Below are 20,154 nucleotides of genomic sequence, written 5' to 3' on the forward strand. Positions count from 1 at the left end.
AGTAATTCAGACTGTTGATTCCACCACTGAAGGATCGATGTATAATGTCCAACATCAAGTGTTGTGCCATTTGAAGCAACGTGTGAGCCCTCTCTCTATCTGCCTACTCGAAATAAAAGACAGTGCATTAGGGAACTAAAGTTCCCAGGCACTGCAGGTTTCCGCTTTTCTCTGGCTGGCTGCTGGGAATTGTAGTTTAAAACCACGCCCCCTTATTGTTCGTTCGTCTTCAGTGAATAGAGAAAAGACTCACACTCCCAGAGTTATCTGCGCGCATCCTGCTTCCTGCTCGGACATATTTTCTCGCTGTGTCAGATTGTAAACAAACAGCAGGGGTATTCTTTTAAAGAGAGAAGAAGGACTTCGCACGGATTAGAGGCAGGGGCCGGCAGGCTTCTGGAAGATTCAGAGTGGGTCTGTGCAGGTGCATTCTGCGCTTGTGAGTGGGGAGGTTATAGCCGGCAGCTGCCCGTAGCAGCGCAGAGTTCAGGGCCCTATGGACGACAGCAAGGTAAGGCCAGCAATGCAGCCACAGGGTGACACATCTGCCTTGAAAGCACAATTTTACGCTTGCTTGTACGCTGCCCATTTTGTTCAATTTAGTAATGAGAGAAAGAAGAATGCTTTGTGTAAAAGGCCCGGACAGCATTTGCCTAGCACAAACTTGAAATCCGTGTATGCATGCCTGTTGGTAAAGTTTGTTATCCGCTATCGTCTCTGGGGAGAGTTGGATATAGATACTTTACATTGACAGGCGAAGATGAAGAAATGCGCCCCAAAAGGAAAAGGCTGCATGACTTGCCAATAAGTTTATAGAAACTACACTAAGGATTTTATCGTGAGGGTGTTTGTGGCATTGACTACTGGCATTAAATGCCATTTGAGGACCACATCACGTGGTTAGGTCTTCTTTATCTTAACATGTTACAAAGTATCGTGTGCCACGTTGGGTTCAGTAGCATGATTTTCTGGCTCATTTTTAATGCACGGCGGTTTTTATGTCACGAAAGAGCTTGTATTACTGTAGAAAAACGTTATTTCTTAATTGTATTTATATAGCGCTTACTACCCCTGACGAGTCGTCAAAGCGCTTTTCGGTGAGTTGCACGCTACTCCGGAACCCAAAAAGGATTAGTGGTGGATTAGAATAGGGAAATATGTGTTAATTTGAGCGGTGAACATGAAAGTCTTTTAGTTGGATTTAATAGGATAATGGAGAGATGGAAGAGTCTATAAGGTGTTATTTGCGAGTTCATTGTAGTAAGATGAGGCTTGGGATGAGTATAAGGAGGGATGCAGGAGTGAAGAGTCTTTAGAAAGGGATTAGGGAAATCAGAGTAGTAAAATGAGGTTTGGGATGGCTTAAAGATAAGCACCTCTGGCAGATGTGACTGAGGGCCAGGCCCTTTAAGGGAGCCCTCTGGCCTGCCCAAAACCGGTTTGCAATAATAGTGACCACACCGTCATCCGCTCCACTCAACACGTATGCACAGACATCACCCAATGATTACATTGACACATTAGTTATGGGTGAAGAACTGCTGCAGGTTTATTTCATACAACATAAGTATGACGATAGAGTGGGTTATCTTACGGGCGATTCAGGGCAAGCAGCCCCTCGCTGCTCCGCCCGCCTTGCGAGCCAGCACGCACGGTGGGTCGATGCCCGGCAGTGCGGCACAATTTTCAGATCCTCCTTTGGGTCACGTGATCTGTGTAATACTCCCGCCCCTTTTAACGGGGGCGGAGCGTGTTATGGCATACCCCCGGTTGGTCAGGCCCCCCAACTGCCCGAAGGACTAACGGGGCGCCGTCGGGGTCTTCCCAGAACCTCCTTCAGTTCCCGGACCTTGGCTCGGGCACCCTTACTGTACCGACTGTCGCAGAGGTACCCTTACTGTACCCTTCTGCCTCCAGATCGCCCTATAACTCCGCCTGCAACACAAGAAAAACATTATAACATTCCAGTTACGCGCTGCCTACGCCGCGCAGGGTGAGCGGAAAGGGTGGGATCTCGCGCGGCCAGGAGCGAACCAGGAAGCAGGGGGCGGGGGCGGGAGGCATAAATAGGGCCTGGTCCCGCCCAGCAGCCCGCCTCCCCGAGCAATGCCCATTGGGGCCTCCCCTCCCCAAGGCGCGGCCTCTCGAGAGAGGTGGAACAGGGGGGGGGGAGGCTCCGACGGGTGGCCACTAGAGAGCTGCCCTGCTGATGTCCCCCTGCGTGGGACGCGGGCAGTGGCAGTCTGTCCTGTGTGTGGGTTTTAGACCGTAAAGACTCCCCTGTGAAAGTATGTGTGAAAATCAATAGGAATGAAAACGAATGTTCCTCCACAGCCACAAAATAACATCATGTTATCGATTTACACTCTCTATTACAACAAAAGACAGAGTATTCAAATTCGGGTGTAATTCGGAGTCATACAGCGAAATGACGCACACCCACTTTAAAGAAATTTGTCTTCCCAAAGAAAGCGATAATGTTATCTATACAATAAAATATCATATATTTTAGCAACCGATTGTTTTATTTTCTTCCTACTTTGAGTAATCTGCAGCACTTTATAAAAAAAAGTTGCATCTTGTCAGTTAAAGTTCATTCGTTGATCATTCTACTTATGTCGCATGAAACGCATGTCTATATTTAGGTATTGTGCAAGTACGGTGAGGTCTGCCATATTCACGTGTAACCCGTAGGACACATGTAAACTGTAGGACACTACTTTTGAGCCTTTCACCTTTCTGGGACTGTTAAAATACTTAACAGTAAGGTCGACGTTTTTCAATGCTACAAAATGGGGAAATGTGTTTTTTCGAGTGCTACGTTAAAAGAACAAGTTCACATCTGTTTGTTTAATGAAAACATAGAATTTTCAATGGGCATCAAAGTTACTGTAGATGCTGAGTTTGCCACATTAACAAGCATTGGTAAATCGAATATATCATGCCCTTCAGTGGCATTGCCTGTGTTTATTTTGCCTATGCAGTCATGAATGGGAAAAATAAAATTAAAAAAGCGTTCTTGTCAAAACAGCATTAGCAAAACCAACAAAAAGAAAATTATAGCAGCGTAATGACTTATGTGCGTGCATCTTTATATCAAAGCCATTTTAAACTTTGAATCTCCTTTTCACAAGGGTGGATGCCAATATTGAACTAGTACATTAAAAAATATGAACAAAAAACACTTGGATATGAGTGGCCTTGTTGAAAAATTTAGCAGTTGGTCCCTCAAAAAATATTTTAATTTAAAAAAGAAATTTGGTGGGTATGGATGACGGGAGAAACAGGAGCAAGTCGATTGGTGCAAGTCAGCCTCAAAGCAGATACAACATGGAGTTGGGGGCGGAGAATAGGCACAACAGAAGCTTTTTGGGGCACTAAAAAAAGAATACTGTACTACTGGGTGGGGAAGCAATGGATAAGTTTAGGAGAGAAAGCGAAGAGCAGTACTCGATGTGTGGGGCAGGAATGTGGGAGAAAGCTGCTCATGGAGGAGAGAGCAAGAAAACCCAAGCACTTTAATGGAATGCTGATAACAAATGAACAAGCATTGGCGTAGCCAATAGGTCTCGCCTTTGGGACCTTATAAGTGTTTTGCCAGAGCTATTGGCTTAGTTAATGTGTTTAAGCTATGTTGTAGAGCACTTGTGACTGCCTGTTTAGTAGTAAAATATTGCAATATTTGGTGGTTAGAGGGGCTCCTAGAGCTTTGGGCCCCAGTGTCACTACACCTGCTGCACCATCTAAATAAAGCCTCTTTCAACTGCAAGGTAACTGCAATTTGAATGCCCGTTTAGTAGTAATATGTAGCAATATTAGGTGTTTAGAGGAGTTCTGACAACTTTTTCGCTCGGTGCCATTGCACCTGCTGCACCATTCAAATATATATAAAAACAAGTGTGATTATTACCCTGTTTAACAGTACACAATTTATTAACCTGAGCAAGATGAAAGATGGAGAAGGCCTAAAAGATTTTGAACTTGATTTCTGAATGAGGAAGAGGGAGAACGAGGAAGGGACATGCCATTGAAAGAGAGGGAGAGAAAAACTGGAGTATGCTTCAATAGAGAATCCTAGAATTTGCGAGAATTTGTAATAATCAGCAGAGGCAAAAGACACCAAAAATAACTTTCTGAAGTACGAACTTGATCTTGACAATCACTCAACTTTTCATAGCTCGGGATCCCTTTCCGGGCCTGTGAATACATGATTGCTGAAAGCATATTTTAATCAAGGATGCCCCGCATTTCTACACTCATGTGGAGAATCGCATTGCGTGCACAATGTTTTAGCAGTAACTTTAGGCGCACTTGAGGAATCTCATACCTGGCGCTGAGTGATTGCAGTCCGCAACATATGGTGCTTAGCAGTCTACGCAGAACTCGTCTGATTTTAGCAGCGTGTGGGCAATTGCAAAAGATTTGTTGTAATTCTGCAAAACGAGAAAGGGCTGCTGCGGAGCCGACACAAAGAATGCATGCACAGCTGGCAAAGATGTCTGGATGATATTACAGTGATGGGTGTAAACAAGACTTTGGACTGCGCTGGCTTGTATTTTATTTTGTCCTTTGTCGTCCAAATTCACTCTTTTGAGCATAATAAAAGTGGCAGCCGAATCATGTGCCACCGCACCAGTGTAACCTACCGCCTTTACAACTCGGCTTTAAAGAAAAGCATCACCGAGGCTTGGTAAAGGTTTGCACAACACGCAAAGACAAATAACATACCGCAGCGGAGCTCGCAGTGGAGCGACTAAAAGAAATCAGCACGAAAGTGAAAGCGACCGCGACACAGGCATATGTAAACAAGCACGGCCATGTTAATCAGAAACAGATGGCCCCTGCATGCAGCTGCTCGCTCCTGCAAGGTGGATGCCGTGGGAGTCAACATTTTGAGGAAAAAGGTGTGACCTGTACCAGCTCTAGGCCAATTGTGTGCTTTCTTTTCTGAAAGACAAACGCGAAGGCCAATACAATTACTGCAAAAAAAATGCCAGAAAAGTGCAGACCGCTTCCAAGAGGTCATCTCCTAGGGCAGCGCATGCGCGCTGCGCTAGGCTCGACCTACAAAAGAAGTTCCATGGTATGGAGCTGTGGAAAGACAGTCATCCAGTCAAAATGATACTAAAGAAGCTATGCACAAGGTGATGGATAAATACAAGAGGAGAAAGGAAAGCTACTGAATAAGATGCAAATGTTTGATATTGAGAAGAGAAGAAACCATTGGACTGATTCAAAGCCCACTGTAAGTATTGATATTGTCTCCAACAGTTCTTCAACGGATACCTAAAAGATGTGTAGGTGAGATGTAAGAAGAGCAAGTCCCAAAAATACTAGACCACATCAGTTATGCCACGTTTAAAAAAGAAATATATTTATATACCAATTTTGGCACTATACAAACACCATAACTGTTTCTGAGTAATGCAGGGCATCTTGGCTTATCAACGAGTAGTCAGAAATTGTTACCTTTTTGTATAGCACTACATGTTTTTTCAAAATTGCCAAAACTGATGGTTATCTATATCTTTAAGATATGTTTAGGTCTCGCCTAGCAGCGCGCATTTGCGCTGCTCTGCGAGACTTATTGTAAGGGGCTTTCAAATGCTCACCTCACGTGGGTAACCGCAAGTAATAGGCCACACACCACGAGCGTGGCCTATTGCTTGTGGTTACCTCCATGGGCGCCATATGTTTTGAATTATCATGCCAAGACACCGGCGTGATAATTCAAAACATATGGCCTGGTGCTCGCTCTCGTGTGCGCGCCACTCGCGTGACGCTGCATTTCCCTTTTTTTTTTTTTTTAAACTTCCAGACGAGCTCTGCTGAGGGAACCAGAGCAAAACGATGTTTGGGCCTAGAAGAAGCCACTCTCCCTACCTAGTGCTTAAATAACCCCGCCGACTTCTAGTGCTGCAGCGCATAAAGTTCATACGAATCTGCGTTCTTTTCTACACGCTTTACGGCCAGGACCCAAATGCTTCCCATCAGATATCCGTGCACGCCTGACCCTTAGAAACACGAAAGAGTAGAGCTAACATGACCTCACAAACCAGACACGATAGGTCAACTGTTTGTGAATCTCAAGGCCTGAAACATGAAACACGGTTGGCTGTGCACAGATGTAGCGTGACCTGCGGGGCTCAGGTTCCAACCCAGCCTTTCATCCTCGTGAGTTAGATACAAACCGCAGCCATGCATGTGCATCAGCATGTTCTAGTTGTGGAAACCGGTAGAGACGTGTCTCCTGACGTTCACGTTCATGCTTCAAGTGTCAATAAGAAGAGAAATACAGAGCAATGGCGGCCCAGATTAAACCACCACGTGGCAGCTCCCTCTGTTGTATAAACGTCCTATGCTGAAGACCCTCGAGCTGTGAATAAAATGCTGTGTTTGATCTTGTCATTCCCACTTGGGGACCATTAATATATATTACTGTTAATCAATTTACATTACCTAAAATTAACCAGCATTAGTCAAGCACGAAAGCAGCCGAGCACGAAGGCCTGCAGGCAAAAGAGGCTCACACATTTATTAAAGTCAAGATGGATTCCAAGGCCCATCTGTTAATTTAAACAGGGGAAAACTGGCTTCCGTGAGCAGCAGTCTTCGAGAAAAACCTTTTGAAATACAGTTTCTGTGACTCCCATTTCATACCTCCAACCAGCCTTTCCAAGTTGGGCTCCTTTGTAGACAGATAACTCCCTGCCCTGCTGGCCTGGTTCTAGAATCATATTTTCTCATTTTGGTTATTATCCCACAATTAATATGTTGTATACTGTGCCACACACCTTTTTACCACACACTGTACAAAACTCCTACCTAGGTTTCTTTGGAGCCCTTGCACAGGTGGGGTGAAGGTCTGTGTTGGTGGGTGGCAGTGATTAATTTGTAAAAAATGAAGGGGAAAAAAGTGATTGCCAGCCTGCTCCACCCATTGCCCTGTTGGCTCTGCCAATGAAGGTAACAGCACAACTACTAACCATCACACAACTTTGACAATTCAGACTGTTCTGGGCCACGTAAAGCTATAATAAATATGATTTGCAGGTATTTTAAAAAAAATTGTATATTGACTTATTAAACATTGTTATGCTCATATCAGAATTAGACAGACCGCGCCACCATGTGGGGACTGTCACTAGAGCCAGTGCTGACAATTGCCGGTGCCAAGCACCGGAAACCACCAGCTCAAATTGAGCACTGGTGGGTTGGTTTCTGATTTCTGGCATAGATGTGGCTTGTTCTCCTTCATGGGAGTGTGGTTGTGGTGGTGCATTGTAGTTATCCGGGCCTTAATCTCGCAGCATCTCAGGGTTTTCTGTTGCTGATGGGTAGATTTATTTTAAGCAGATTTAGATTTTTTCTTGTCCCTTACTTGAGAAACACTCTGTTTGTTTGATCCTTGGAGGTGTTCTGAACCGTAGTACACCTTCGTTATTGATTTGATTAAATATTGGAATGTCAATAGAAAAACCTCATGAGGGGGGAAAATGCAATAAAATGCTTGAAACCAAGATGAAGATTAATTGAGGGCAAATGGGAGATGCAAGCATAGACGTGGGTGCTGCTCACCCTTCTTCTTGCCCTGCTAATCCCAGCCCGAGTGCAAGTAGTTTTATGTTTCCAGGGCCGAATATTATTTTTGCGCCTCCCTACCTCAATCAGCAAGGCTTGTTTAAAGGCAGGTGCAATCTGGAACCCTCTTGTGGTCCCTTCTGTAGCCAATGTTCTGCGTTGGACCCAAAGTCCCGGAAAGGCATTTTTCTCTTTACCATCAACCAGGTTTCTTTTCACTGCAGCATTAGTTTTAAGTCCTCTGTCGTGAAAGCCCAGTCTTGATGAGGAGAGCCCAGCGACATTTAAAAATAAGCATTTGCAATGCAATAGGTCTCGCAGTTTAGCAAGTTTTAAGCTATTGACATTGTAAATGACAATGCCTTTAATTTATGTTTTTAAAAGGAAAACAAAAATAAAAGTCATTGTTATTTGCAATGTCAATAGCTCAAACTCACGTAAATGCGAGACCTATTGCATTGCAAATGCTTGTACTTTAAAAGCATGACGAGGTTGCCTGTGTATTTGGAATGGTGTGTGGCTGAGAGACTGGGGGCATATTGTGAAGGTCTGCACTCGCCCAGCGCACAGTCTGTACCATGTCAAACGTCTCGTTCTGACTCTCCCGTGTCTCTCCGCACTCGGTTTAATTTCATTCCCTCTGCCCTCCCTGTTCGTTTCTTTCTGACTCATTCTCTTATATATTTGCCGTCCCACCTCTCCCTTCCTCTTTTTATCTCCGTTCTTCCGTGCCTGCCCATTTGCCCATTACTTTATCTCAATCAATGGCTTTCCTCTTTCTTTCCCTCCCTTCAATGTCCTCCCACTCTCTCGCCTCCCTCTCTCGTCCGATCTCTGACCGTGGCTTTCCTCCCCAACAGTGTCTCCATCCTTATATATTCATCCGCCTACTCGCTTCTTGTCGCCATCTGCTCTTTCGTTGTCTCACACTCTCTCTCATACCTTTGCTTCTCCCTCCCCCAACTGGCCCTCCTCCCCTTCCCCCCTCCACAGCTCATCTGTAGCCCTCTTCTTCCCCCATCACAATTCCTGGTTTCCTTTTTCATATCCCTTTATGTTAAATTGCATCTCTTACCAAACTTCCAAACACCTCTGGCAAAACACTTATAAGATCCCAGAGGCGAGACCTATTGGCTATGCCAATGCTTGTTTTAAATGTTGTAGTCTGCATGCCTTGTATCTTAACTCCTGGCAAAAATTGTTCATTAAGTAATGACAGTGGCTAAGGCCCTTCTTACAAGTTGGGTTGAAGCACTGTTTGAGCCAGATGCTGGTAATCGGAGTTGCACGGTAAAACCACACTCCAGCGATCTTCCTTCCTTCTTTTTTTTTTTCTTTTTCTTTTTAATTTTGCTTGGTATTAGGTTCCAAAGAGGAAACATCTTAAGTTATAGTGTGGACAAATGTTGGTACTGCTGATTAATCCTTATTCTGACCTTTTGAAAATCGAAATGTGGCAATACAAATTTTCCATGGTAAAACCACAATCTACGGTCTTGGAATTACCATGAGTGAAAACTATTGGCTGCTAAATCCAGCAATTCCCAACGAGGGCCACAGTAGAGTTAGTTGTGTAGTGAATAGTATGGAGTTGAGTAATCTGAAGATGAATTCTTTATCTGTTTATTTAGTAGAGATCTAATATACGCAATATTATTTATTTTCCCATCTAATGAGGCTTCCATTGGTCAGTTCACTTGTATACACTAAGTGGAATCCCATAGGTGGGGATGGTGTGTAGATACTTTGAGTGTACATCTTGTTTTTGCGAATTTATACATTCATTGTTATAATAATGCATTTGTAGGTTTAAATGTACTTAGTAATGTGATAAGTATATTAGAATTAGTTTAGACTTTGACCATTTTTAGTTATTTTCTTTTCTCAAATGATGAATGTGGGTTTTACTATTATTGTGAGCTTTATTCAAGTATATCAAACGTGCATGTCAAGTTTGTTGAAATTTCATGGGAATATTTTTGAGAAATGTGTGCTTTACATAATATATATTAAAACTCCCTGTTGGGTCGGTCCTCAAAACTTGACTTAAAATTATTTTAAACTAAAGAAATACATGACCATTTTCACCAAAAGCATACATGTAATAGCCACATGTGAATCCCAAGAGGCTTCTTGAAATTTGGTGAACTTTAGTTGGTAGTTTTGAAACTATTAAAAAGGGAACGTAACACAAGTCTGGTGTTTTTGCACCACTCTACCGTTAAATCATCTACGGAGATATAAATAAATAGGATCGCTGGAGATGTACACCTCGGCCATTTTATCTGTTAACAAACATTATTCCCTTTAGTATGCATGGAAAGCAGTGCCAATTGTGGATTTACAGACCTACTCGTGGAAATGTAATTTGACGTTTTGGGGACCTATTTCCATAGAGGAAAGCTCCACAGAGACAGAATGTTCTCCTGTAAAAATGTATGCTGCTTTTTTTTTTAGGTCTCGCCTTGCTATCGCGTAAGCAATCGCAACGCGAGACTATTGTAAGGGGGTTTTAAAAGTGCTCCCAAAAAGCGGATTGCATGGCTAGCACGCGCACAATCACGCGCATCGTGCCGCCATGCAAACCGTTTGGCATCGCACTTCAAAGGGTCCGCTCCTCCGCCTGGAATGCGCTCCCCCTGCCAAGCATGCGCGCCACGCTCCGCCGGGCTTGTCTTGTCTCTCTTTCCTTTCACTTTCTCTTTGCGCTTGTTGAGCTTCTCATGTGTCAAAAATGTGCTTTGGTTTTGTGCCACTATTTGCATCTCCAAAGTGCTGAAGCCCTTTGAGTCCAATGGGTGTTGCGCGCCTGCTGGTAGCAAACTGACCAGATTGATTTTATTCACACCCAAACACATTAGCGCCACTTTTACAGAGTTTGCCAGTGAAGCGCTATTTTTGTTTTCTTGTCTTTGTTTTCCCTGGGCTTGCAACTAGTGCACCAATCCTGGAGGTACTGCAAAGTGTGGATTGGAAAACAAAATGTGTACTGCGGCTCTGCGTACAGGGATGTGGTGTTTTTACCATACTGCTTACGTTTTGTAAGGATATAAGCAATGGGCCCATTCAGGGCCCTATAGTCATGTCCTTAACTTTTCAGGCAAGAGCTCTCACTGATTTCTGAATAGTGAGTGTAAACGCATTAAGGTAACCATGTTGTTCCTGCTTACAATTCACATGATTTGCTAAATTTTGCATTCCCTATGAGTGTTTGCTTTTTCCAGGATGTTGTCACTTTTTTTTTGTAGGCTGCATATTGCTCTGCGTCATTTAAATTGAGCCGCATCCAGGTGTTTATAGCCGGCAGCAATTGGGTTGTAGTTGAAGGCAGTGTGAGTTTTTCTCAGTGGGGCAGTATGGTGTTCAGTGGGGGAGAGGATGTGGCACTATGGCCAGAGCTACTGAAATTGTAACTGGGGAACCAGGTTCAGCCTTAATGACCAGTCCACCAGACCACTCTCCTGAGAGAGCACAATACCATGCTAGACCTTAGAAGCCCGCGCAAGACCTTAGAAGCCCTGGTGTCTTAGCACCAGCAGGTGGACCCTAGCAGTGGCAAGTGTGGGTTAACCTTCAAGGTTTGTCCACCACAATCCATATTGAAGTTCACCTCCAGTCTTGCAGACAGGCCTATGAAGCAGCACACCCTAGAGCGACACGGACTCTGTCACTGAGGTCACAGGACACTTGAGAAGGGCCAGCTCTAGGGCAGTGCAACCGGTGTGACCGCACCGGGTGCTGACTTTGGGTGGAGGCATTATGGTTGCAAGTATTTTAAGGTTTTAAAAGTGCTTGCTGCCTCCTTCCTGGCCTCCAGCAATTTTCGGCAACAATAAAAATGTCATGATGACTCTGGTGTTTAATGTTCTTCCTAGAGAGAGATCATTTTGTCTAGTGGAAGTTCTGATTCATGGAAAGGTAGCTCAGAGGGTTAATGTGCCTGCTTCAAAGAATATGTACCATACAGATTGTGAGAAGTTGGCCTGGTATATGCTGTCCACTAGTTATAGTGGGCACCTTGTACCAGTCCAAACAACCCTTATTGATAGGTTTAAAGACAACCTTTATTGAAAGCTATCCTAGTGGTAGCTATGGAGAGCAGCCTTCAGGCTAAGTCTTGAAGGAGTGTAAAGCAGCTTGGTTTACCAGATTATAACCATTTGAATTACTAAATGAAAGGAGATCCACACAAGGTATATATAAAATATATGTATTTATTTCTAAACATTCACTACTAATCTCTTTATGAGATTAGAGTCCAAGATACACAATAATACAGTTGTAAAACGACAGTAAATAGCACAATATACAATGGGCCCTAGGGGCGGGCCAAACCATATATTAAGAAAGTGGTATAAGAACCTCGACTTCACTAGACGGTGCCTAAAGCACGTAGAATCGCTGGGACCCCAAGGAACCACCCAAGGTAGTGACACAGGAGACCCACAGGGGACGTGTGCAGTGTGAGAACACAGGCGCGAGCCCTGTACTATTTTATGGAAAAGTCACGGTTGGAATTTTAGAAGTTAAGGACACTTAGGAGAGGACTTTGAGAAAACCCCTTTAGACTTGGGGAGTTCTAGGGCCCACGGGAGCACCGGAGTACTTGAGTTACCTCACCCAGGGAAGCCGGGTGCATAGGTGTCAAATAGTGTCGGGGATCGTCGTTGATTTCAATGGCGATCTACTGCAAAGTGCTGCTGCCGTGAAGGAGAAAAGTGTCTGTTGTGATCCAAGCCTGGATCGAAGATCAGAAGAACCTGAAAGCAGAGGGCACAGAGTCTGGGTCACTTGCCAGTGACCAGGGGCACGGTAGACGAAAACCCACCGATGTTGGGTGATTCAAGTGCGAAGAGGCAAAGTTTGACTCTGCAGCCACGAGAACCAGGAGGCGTCGATTACAACCAGAAGCTGGATTTGAGCTGTCCCACAAAGGATGTCGAGTGCTGGGGTGTCGGTCCTCTTATTGAACACAACAAGCCTTGGCAACAGCAACCCACGCAGGAAGAGAAAAGATGCTTTGGTGCGGACCAGCAAGGTCCTAGGGACTCCCCAATGAATGGAGAGTCGGGACACGTCTGGAGCAATCAGGTAAGCCTAATTAGAGGTAAAGTTGCCTTCACAGGGACCCACCAGTCGATGGACTAGGGATCGCGAAGGGACCTCGAGAGAAAACACAAAGGGCCAGCTCACAGAACACTCGTGGAGTGTAGGCGGGCAATCTTCAGTGCAAATGCTGCTCTGGGTAAGGGCTATAAGTAATCCAAAGCTTAGCTGCAGGAGTTGTTGGACAGCTGATGCTTCTGCAAAGTGACGTGGTGTCCAGGGGTTCGGTTTGCACGGTCGCCACGAGGGATACGGGCCTCAGACTTGCTGTGGGCACTGTTCTACATCTAAGACCACAGAAACCCACCTCCTGTGTTGCAAAATTCTTCGGAGTCTGGCGGGAGCTTCGGAGCTGCAAACCGGTCAGATCTGTCTTTGGTGCCTGCCTTGCAGGGGAGTAACTCCTTTACTCCAAGGGAGATTCTTTACTTATCTAGTTCAATGTAGATCGTCGAAGTTCCAGGATTCAGTATCAGAGTTTCTTCCAGGTGTAATCTAAAGTCCTGTAGCCAGGGGTTCCTTTCTTATACTCAAGGAAGGGGTGGGACAAACTCTAGGGACCCACCTATGGGAGGGTCAGGAAAGAGGGGTGGCTACACCCATTTCCTTTGTCCAGTTTCGCGCCAGAGCAGGGGCTGGTAGCCCCTGCAACCGGTTTGAGCTGGACTATGCACAGGGACACCAAATGTGCCCCCAGTGCTGAACTTCAAAGCACTCTTGGAGTGCACCCACCCAGCCCCAATACACTAAAGCCTTTCTGGGAGGTGGTGACACCTCCCTGTGACAGGAAACCTATTGTCCAGGCCTCCCCTGCCGGAGTTTCGTCCAGCAACAGGAGGGCAGACTCGTGTCTGTGGCTGGCGGCAGCATCCATTTTGTGATGCCAGGGTTCTGTTAGCTGGTACCGGGTATACCGGTGCTGTCATGTCTCTCCCTCTAGAAGGGTGGGATCATACACCCACACCAGTTACTTGTGTGGGGGTATGATTCCAAAGTGTTTGACACCAAATACAACATGTTTCCGTGCAGCCATTCCGAAGTTAGCATTTACCGTTTGGTTATAATGCACTTAAGAGTGTATGGTTTGGCAGCATCACAAACCACCCCAGAATAAAGGTTCTGAAGGCTGCTGAGGGGCTCTGCTCATGCATGGGCACCCTCTCACATAAAATCCAGCACCCTGGATTGGTAAGGCCTGCCATAGGGGTGACTGATAGGTTTATATGTGCAGTGATAGGGGAGATATAGTGAACCTATATCTCAGTAAGGTGTGCATGCAGCACCTTACCCAGGCTGCAGTTACAGACCTGTGGTGTCATTTTGGAAGGCTTCCCAGGGGTGACACAATACATGCTGCAGCCCCTGGTAGGCCTCTGGGGTACCTATGCCCTTGGTACATAGTATACCATATACTAGGGACTTATAAGGGTACCCCAGAATCCAATCTGGAGTGTACCTATAGTACTTGTAATCAATTTAAGGGAGAAAGCAGATAGGCTGGGGTCCTGAATAGCAGGATCCCAGCCAGACTAAGTCGAAAACCAGCAAAACACCAGGAATAAAGTGGGGGCAACCATGTAGTGATTCCACCTTCCTACACAGATCACAAAGTGCACATAATGTAAATAGGTCAGTGGGCTACTGCTTTTGTCATAGAGATCCTTTTGTTACTTGCAGTTTATAAGTTAAAATCCTAACATACAACAGTGAGCTATTAACTTTCATCTAAGAGCTGCATACAACCTGCAAGGTATAAATTAGAGCGTTATGTTTCCCCCGCTCCCGTCTTTGATTATCCTTATGTTGCAAAAAGTGTTCTTTTGGACAGAAATCAATTCTGATTATTAAAGAGTACCCCCAACCATGGTATTACGATTTAAAATTCTGAGTTTGTTTCTCCAGACCAATCCCTATTAAACTATACTCCCTAGTAGTATGGTTGTCATGCGACTCCTACACCTTCTTGTCCTTAGTCTTATGTAACATTTTCTATACAGTGATTTACACACATATTGATTGTCTCTGAGTAATGTGTGTGATGTAAAGTGCTCTGACACCCTACACTGGTATGAGTGGCGCTGTAAATCAAATTAAATGCATTTGAGTGAGAGTGTGGTTATGGAGACTTGAGGGGCACTGTTAAAGGGTGGTAGTGAGGGAATCCATGACAGAGGTGGCCATTAGAGGGTAATGACAAACATTAATGCACAGGGCACCACCAGTGCTAAGACCGGCCCTGCCCTTGAGGCCAGTCTGCCTCAGCCATAGTTAGCTCCATTGGCCTTGTTTCAGAAGTAGTAGCTGCAACTCACCAGGGATTGGCAATGCAGAATTTGCCACGCACACCAAACTAAGTTCGCAAACTTCACAGTCTCTCTGCTTCATTCACAAGCACTTTTAACATGTGCTGCTTGCTGTGGGGTCACTGGAATTAAATATGCAGCCAAGGAGGACAAAATTATGCCACAGTGTTGGCTAAATTATGCATTTAAAAAAAGGCTGCAGCGTAATGCAGTATATTTTCTGATATTTTATTATATTGATGTGTACACATGCTAACAGTCTATGGAAAGATTTTGCCTTATTAGCACCAGTGTAACATACAAATGCAACAGTGAGAAATCAGTCAACCTTTGCAATAAGCCCTCCACTCCGCAGCAAAACAAGTCACATTTTTTTGTTAACTTTTGATACATTTGAGCTATAAACAATTTATTAGTTTAAATGGTCAGATCATGCAGCAGATCTTGCATTAGGAGGCAAATATGGCAGAGCCAGAGTTATATTGAAAACATTTGCAAACTAGGATATTTTGCCATCATGTTTGAACTGCTGTTGTGGAAAAAGGGAGAAGTGCTGATGATAAACACCATGGCTCTGCGAAAAATTGCTTGTGCTTCCAAATTTTATCGTATTTGGGACATTCTGTGATTAGAAGCCTATCCCACTTTGTGAATGTGTTTTAATGTCAATAACTCATTATAACCTTATATAATCATGTGTATCCATTGGTTGATTAAACTGGGCAGTGAAATGCCAAACATACTAAAAATTGGGATATTTGCGCTTTCTGGCCACTCCTCTGGCTCCGCCCACTGAGCCAATCCTTGGGTTATTCCCGCCCTCTGATTCTCCGCCCACAGTTCCCCTACTTTTTTTCCCCCACTTTCGACCACTGCCCCCGTGGCCAGCTTGGGTCTGTCACTGCACAGTCTGCCTGCCCCGTTTTCTTCTTTTTTACTGCCTTAAACACCGACCCTCACAACATTTCATATAAACCAGCCATTTCCGGGAAATCGCTGCTTGTTCTGCGGGGGAGGGGGTGCCTGTGCAAGCCCACCCTAGACCACATGAGCAGATGTACGAAAATGAAAGTGCTGGGCCAGGAGAATCTAGCACCCAGCGCCCCCCCTCCCCAAATGCCCTCCTCCGCGTGTCTCAGCCCGGCTGCTGCTGCAGCTCGAGCTGCTGTTTCTGGCATCTTATCTCCGACAGACACACGTTTTTCACAGGTCTTCAAAAGAGCATTTACATTCCTTTGGAAATGGTTAAGGAGGTTTTGTTCACTGATTCCAGTATCCCATGTGTCGCCACTCTGCCTATTCGCTATTTATTACTTTTTATTTCATTTCTACTGCCACAGTGGGGGAATGCATGTAGTGAAAGGCATCTCACAAGTAGGAAACGTACATTTCCCCCCCCCAAAAAAAGCATTGGCATAGCCAATAGGTCTCACTTTTGGGACCTTCTAAGTATTTAGTTATGCAGCACAATATCCTTGGTGCAACAACATTAACTGTTGCATGGCTAAACACTTATAAGTTCCCAAAGGCGAGACCTATTGGCTATGCCAATGCTTGTTCTCCATAGGGAATAACATTTTTCCTCATGTAGAGAGCCACTACAGCAAATCTAGTGGTTATCTGTTCCTTTTTTGCCTTCCAGGAAGGTGTGTTAAACCAACCCATTGCTGGAGTTAATCTCAAGCCATTTCCAGAGGGAGTTTGCCTGCATGCAAACATACGAGTTTGTGAGTCTTCTCAAAGTTCCAAGGCAAATAATGCCTTAGAAAACCAACTTCTATTGTATTGGGTGTGATTTATTAATGCAGACTCTGCACTCTTGGTGGAAAAATCTACTGTGATAAGTGCATATCCGTCTGCCAAGAATTCCTTTCTGAATTCCTGCAATGCGTAAAAATAGGCAAACTCGGGTATAAACCTGCAGTTACGATTGAATTTACCTTTGTGAATAGGGTCCTATATATCTGTATATAAGGAATATGTTATGGCTTTTTATATAGTATGGTTCGGCATGGTCGTATGCAGAGTTTTCATGCTACTGCTTTGCATATTTTTTTTAAAGGTTAGCTCTGCTGCACCACAGTCACACGACTAGGCAAACCTGTGTTCCTGGTTGCAGTGTGCTGCTTTCCAGTGCCAGTGCTGAAGGTCCAGAGCAGATATTCTGGCAGGGTGAAATATGCTCTTTTGTGCCTGAGCTGCCTCAGGACTAACTGACTTTAGGGATGCAGGTGGATGTCCCACTGGACTTCAGTTTGCAGGGAATAGGAAAGTTGTAATGCAAATGTTAAGAGCAAGTATATCATTCTCGTTGACCTAATTCTTTACTTTTAAAAGTGGGGTTCTTTGTTACCCGATATGTAACTGTAAGGCTGTGATTGGTAAATGTCCTCATAATTCCATAGCTTTAAGTTATATACTTTTTATATCGCATGATTTTGAAACAGGAATGTGTGTTTTGGAAACACGGCGTGATATAACCTCTAGCAGTAATAGTCTACTATATTACAGGACTCTGGCCTTATTTGCAGATGATGTACTTTTCCAACTTTTGGAAAATAAATAATTCAACAGCATTACAACATTTCTGTAAAATAAGATCTTTAAATCACTAAGAAGTATTTTTGACTTATGATCCAAACATAGGCTTTCCCAATTTATAGTTAGTTCACCCCAAGTTCACAGTACATACACTGTAGGCCTTCTCTAGACAAAATAATCTTGCCCTGTGTAATCTCTGGGCATGACTATACTCAAGCCCAGTGAATGACACACCCATCTTCTTAGCCCTTCCATACTAAGTCATGCCCCTGCCAGGTCCAGACTCCAGCAGCTCGACCTGCTTAAAATTATATTCACCAGCAATACATTATTTTGTGTCACGAAGATCAGCAATTGCCTTGTATCAGTCAAATGGTGTAGCAGAGTCCCTAATGCAAGCAAATAAAATAGCCTCTAGCCATTTGGTGTAATAGGAAATTATAATTGGGGTACAGTGGGCCCCTACACCAATGTGCCATGGCACCACTGTCCCATTTATAGCTAAGCTCCTGGTAATAATACTGCTTTCTACCATCTTTAGTATAATGCTTTGTGTACATACCTTGTAGTTTGTGTAAACAGATTACTTTGCCATTGACAAACTCATCTACATGTGCATATGTTCGCTTTGTTGGGTGTATTGTGTGTTCACAGCATACGTTCTTCTTCTTTTTTTTTTTTTTTTTTTTTTAATAGAGTTTTATATAGCTCAAACTAGACCCGACGATATCGGGAATTATTGCTTCACATAAGCACCAGTTTTGTTACAGATGGACACATTCATTTCTTTTTAATAACCTATTTTATTTGGTTTTCATGGTACAATCCGGGCAGTGGCCCTGCTTTTACATTTTGGAGACGAGATAAATCAAGAGTACCATAACATGCATACATTCGCAACTCCTGCAAAACTTGCAGGTAAAACAACATGAACATAGCACAGACAGTCCCAGATCCCACTAGTCTTAAAGAATTTACCTGAATGTAGGTACAAATGTTGACATGTTGTAGTATGAGTTGTTCAGTGGTCATTCGTGTGCGGGGACAATTCTCATCAGGGGTCTAGAGATGGCAGGGGAGGTAGGTCTATGCCCCGATGACACATTCATTTTTGTGAGGCACGGGGAGATGAAGTGATTTGCCCAGAATCACAGGATGTTGTTGAGCGTCGTTGCCGAGACATCTTGCGAGGGACTCTTCTAGGAAGAAACACCCTCACTATTTTAGTGTGCTACGAGGCACTTCTAAGATTCCAGACAACAGAACCTAAAGACATGTGAAATGTTCAAATGTTTCAGAACTTTCAGGACGCTTTGGAAATAAATGCTGATTGGAATTAAATGTGATTCCAGCATTAATTGGCATGTTTAGTGACTCAAACTGTTTTTTAATGCAAATGAGAAATAATACTTTTCTCCATTTCAGTTTTATTTCAGTTTGCGTTTTTAAATCTACTGCTGTAGACTACAACACCCTATCCTTTGGAGAAATTAGTTACAACAGCAGAACATATCAGCTAGCCAAGTCACTGTTTTAGATGTCAGTTTGTTTGAAAAAATAAAATGGAAAAGTGCAGTTAATTTGTTAAGGTTAAATATTCTAGCGAGTGGTATTTACCTACTCCATTTCAAATACTATATAAATAACGAGTGACTACAGCACATCATTTATTTCTTTTAAATTAATGTATTAGTAAGTAATTAAACATTTAGGGCCGAATTACGATGTCGGGCAGAGTTTCTTCTGCCCGACATCGCCTCAGTGAAGGGACCGACTGACACCTGGTCGGCAGTCCCGACCGACTAATTCGGATGCAACTGAACACTGTTTGGTCGCACTCCTATACCTTACAATGGGAGCATACATTATGACTGAAAGCCAGTCGGAATGACCGGTGGCATTCCTTTCTGACCAACGCCATCATGATGGGTGGGTTGGTTGGAAAGGAATCCGACCGGCTGATTACGATGCAGTCGGATTGGCTCCGACCGCATTGTAACCGGCCCTTTATTGTTGTAATGGAGCTATGGCTGCAGGATAAACCGGCCCTTTACATGCCCTCTTTTCTTCAAAGTGGGTATGTCACAAACTGCATAACCTCAGACAGTGGTGTATAGCATTGCATATTTGTCTATATCCTGCATGTGAAGCACCTGTCTATAGAGGCATGCTTCTAGGTAAGTATTATGTAGAATAGTTAACATACATGGATTTTGTTGCATAAGTAACCTACGTCACCAATTCATACTATGACTGATTTGAGGTGCATAGAAGACTAAATCCACCAAATGTAAGTGCCTAGTTAAAATGGCCAGACCCTCTGGAACCATGTAATCGATGCAAGTTAGTGCAAAGTTATGCATTCGGCTTACTGATGGTGGGGATGGGTACAAAGCATGATTGGAAAGACCTTGAAATCTCAGAGGGCTACGAGCTAGAAGATGTATTTGATAGCTTCTTAGTACACTGTGCATATTGTCGTTGTCCTTTCATAAAGTGCCCCATTCCCTTGTAGCACTGTTGCTTGCCCTGGAGAGCTGCATGCAGGGCCATGCGTGTATGGATGGAATGAGTGCCGCTTGATTTGGGGGGGGGGGTTGTTCCGCAAAGAGTTTGGTGATGT

General features: G+C 44.1%; 1 protein-coding gene across 2 annotated transcripts in view; it reads left to right on the forward strand.

Moving 5' to 3' along the window:
• Positions 1 to 259: 259 nt before the first annotated feature.
• CREBL2 (cAMP responsive element binding protein like 2) overlaps positions 260 to 20,154 on the forward strand; it is a 294,140-nt gene continuing 274,245 nt past the window's right edge. Inside the window, exon 1 of one of the 2 annotated variants that reach the window (XM_085652104.1) lies at positions 260 to 511. In XM_085652104.1, the coding sequence (XP_085508230.1) occupies positions 497 to 511 (15 nt within the window). In that variant the 5' untranslated portion in view covers positions 260 to 496. The remainder of the gene's footprint in view (positions 512 to 20,154) is intronic. The other variant, XM_085652105.1, reaches the window with a different exon arrangement.

The sequence above is a fragment of the Triturus cristatus genome, chromosome 4_1 (assembly GCF_964204655.1).
Source record: "Triturus cristatus chromosome 4_1, aTriCri1.1, whole genome shotgun sequence".
NCBI classification, from domain to species: domain Eukaryota; kingdom Metazoa; phylum Chordata; class Amphibia; order Caudata; family Salamandridae; genus Triturus; species Triturus cristatus.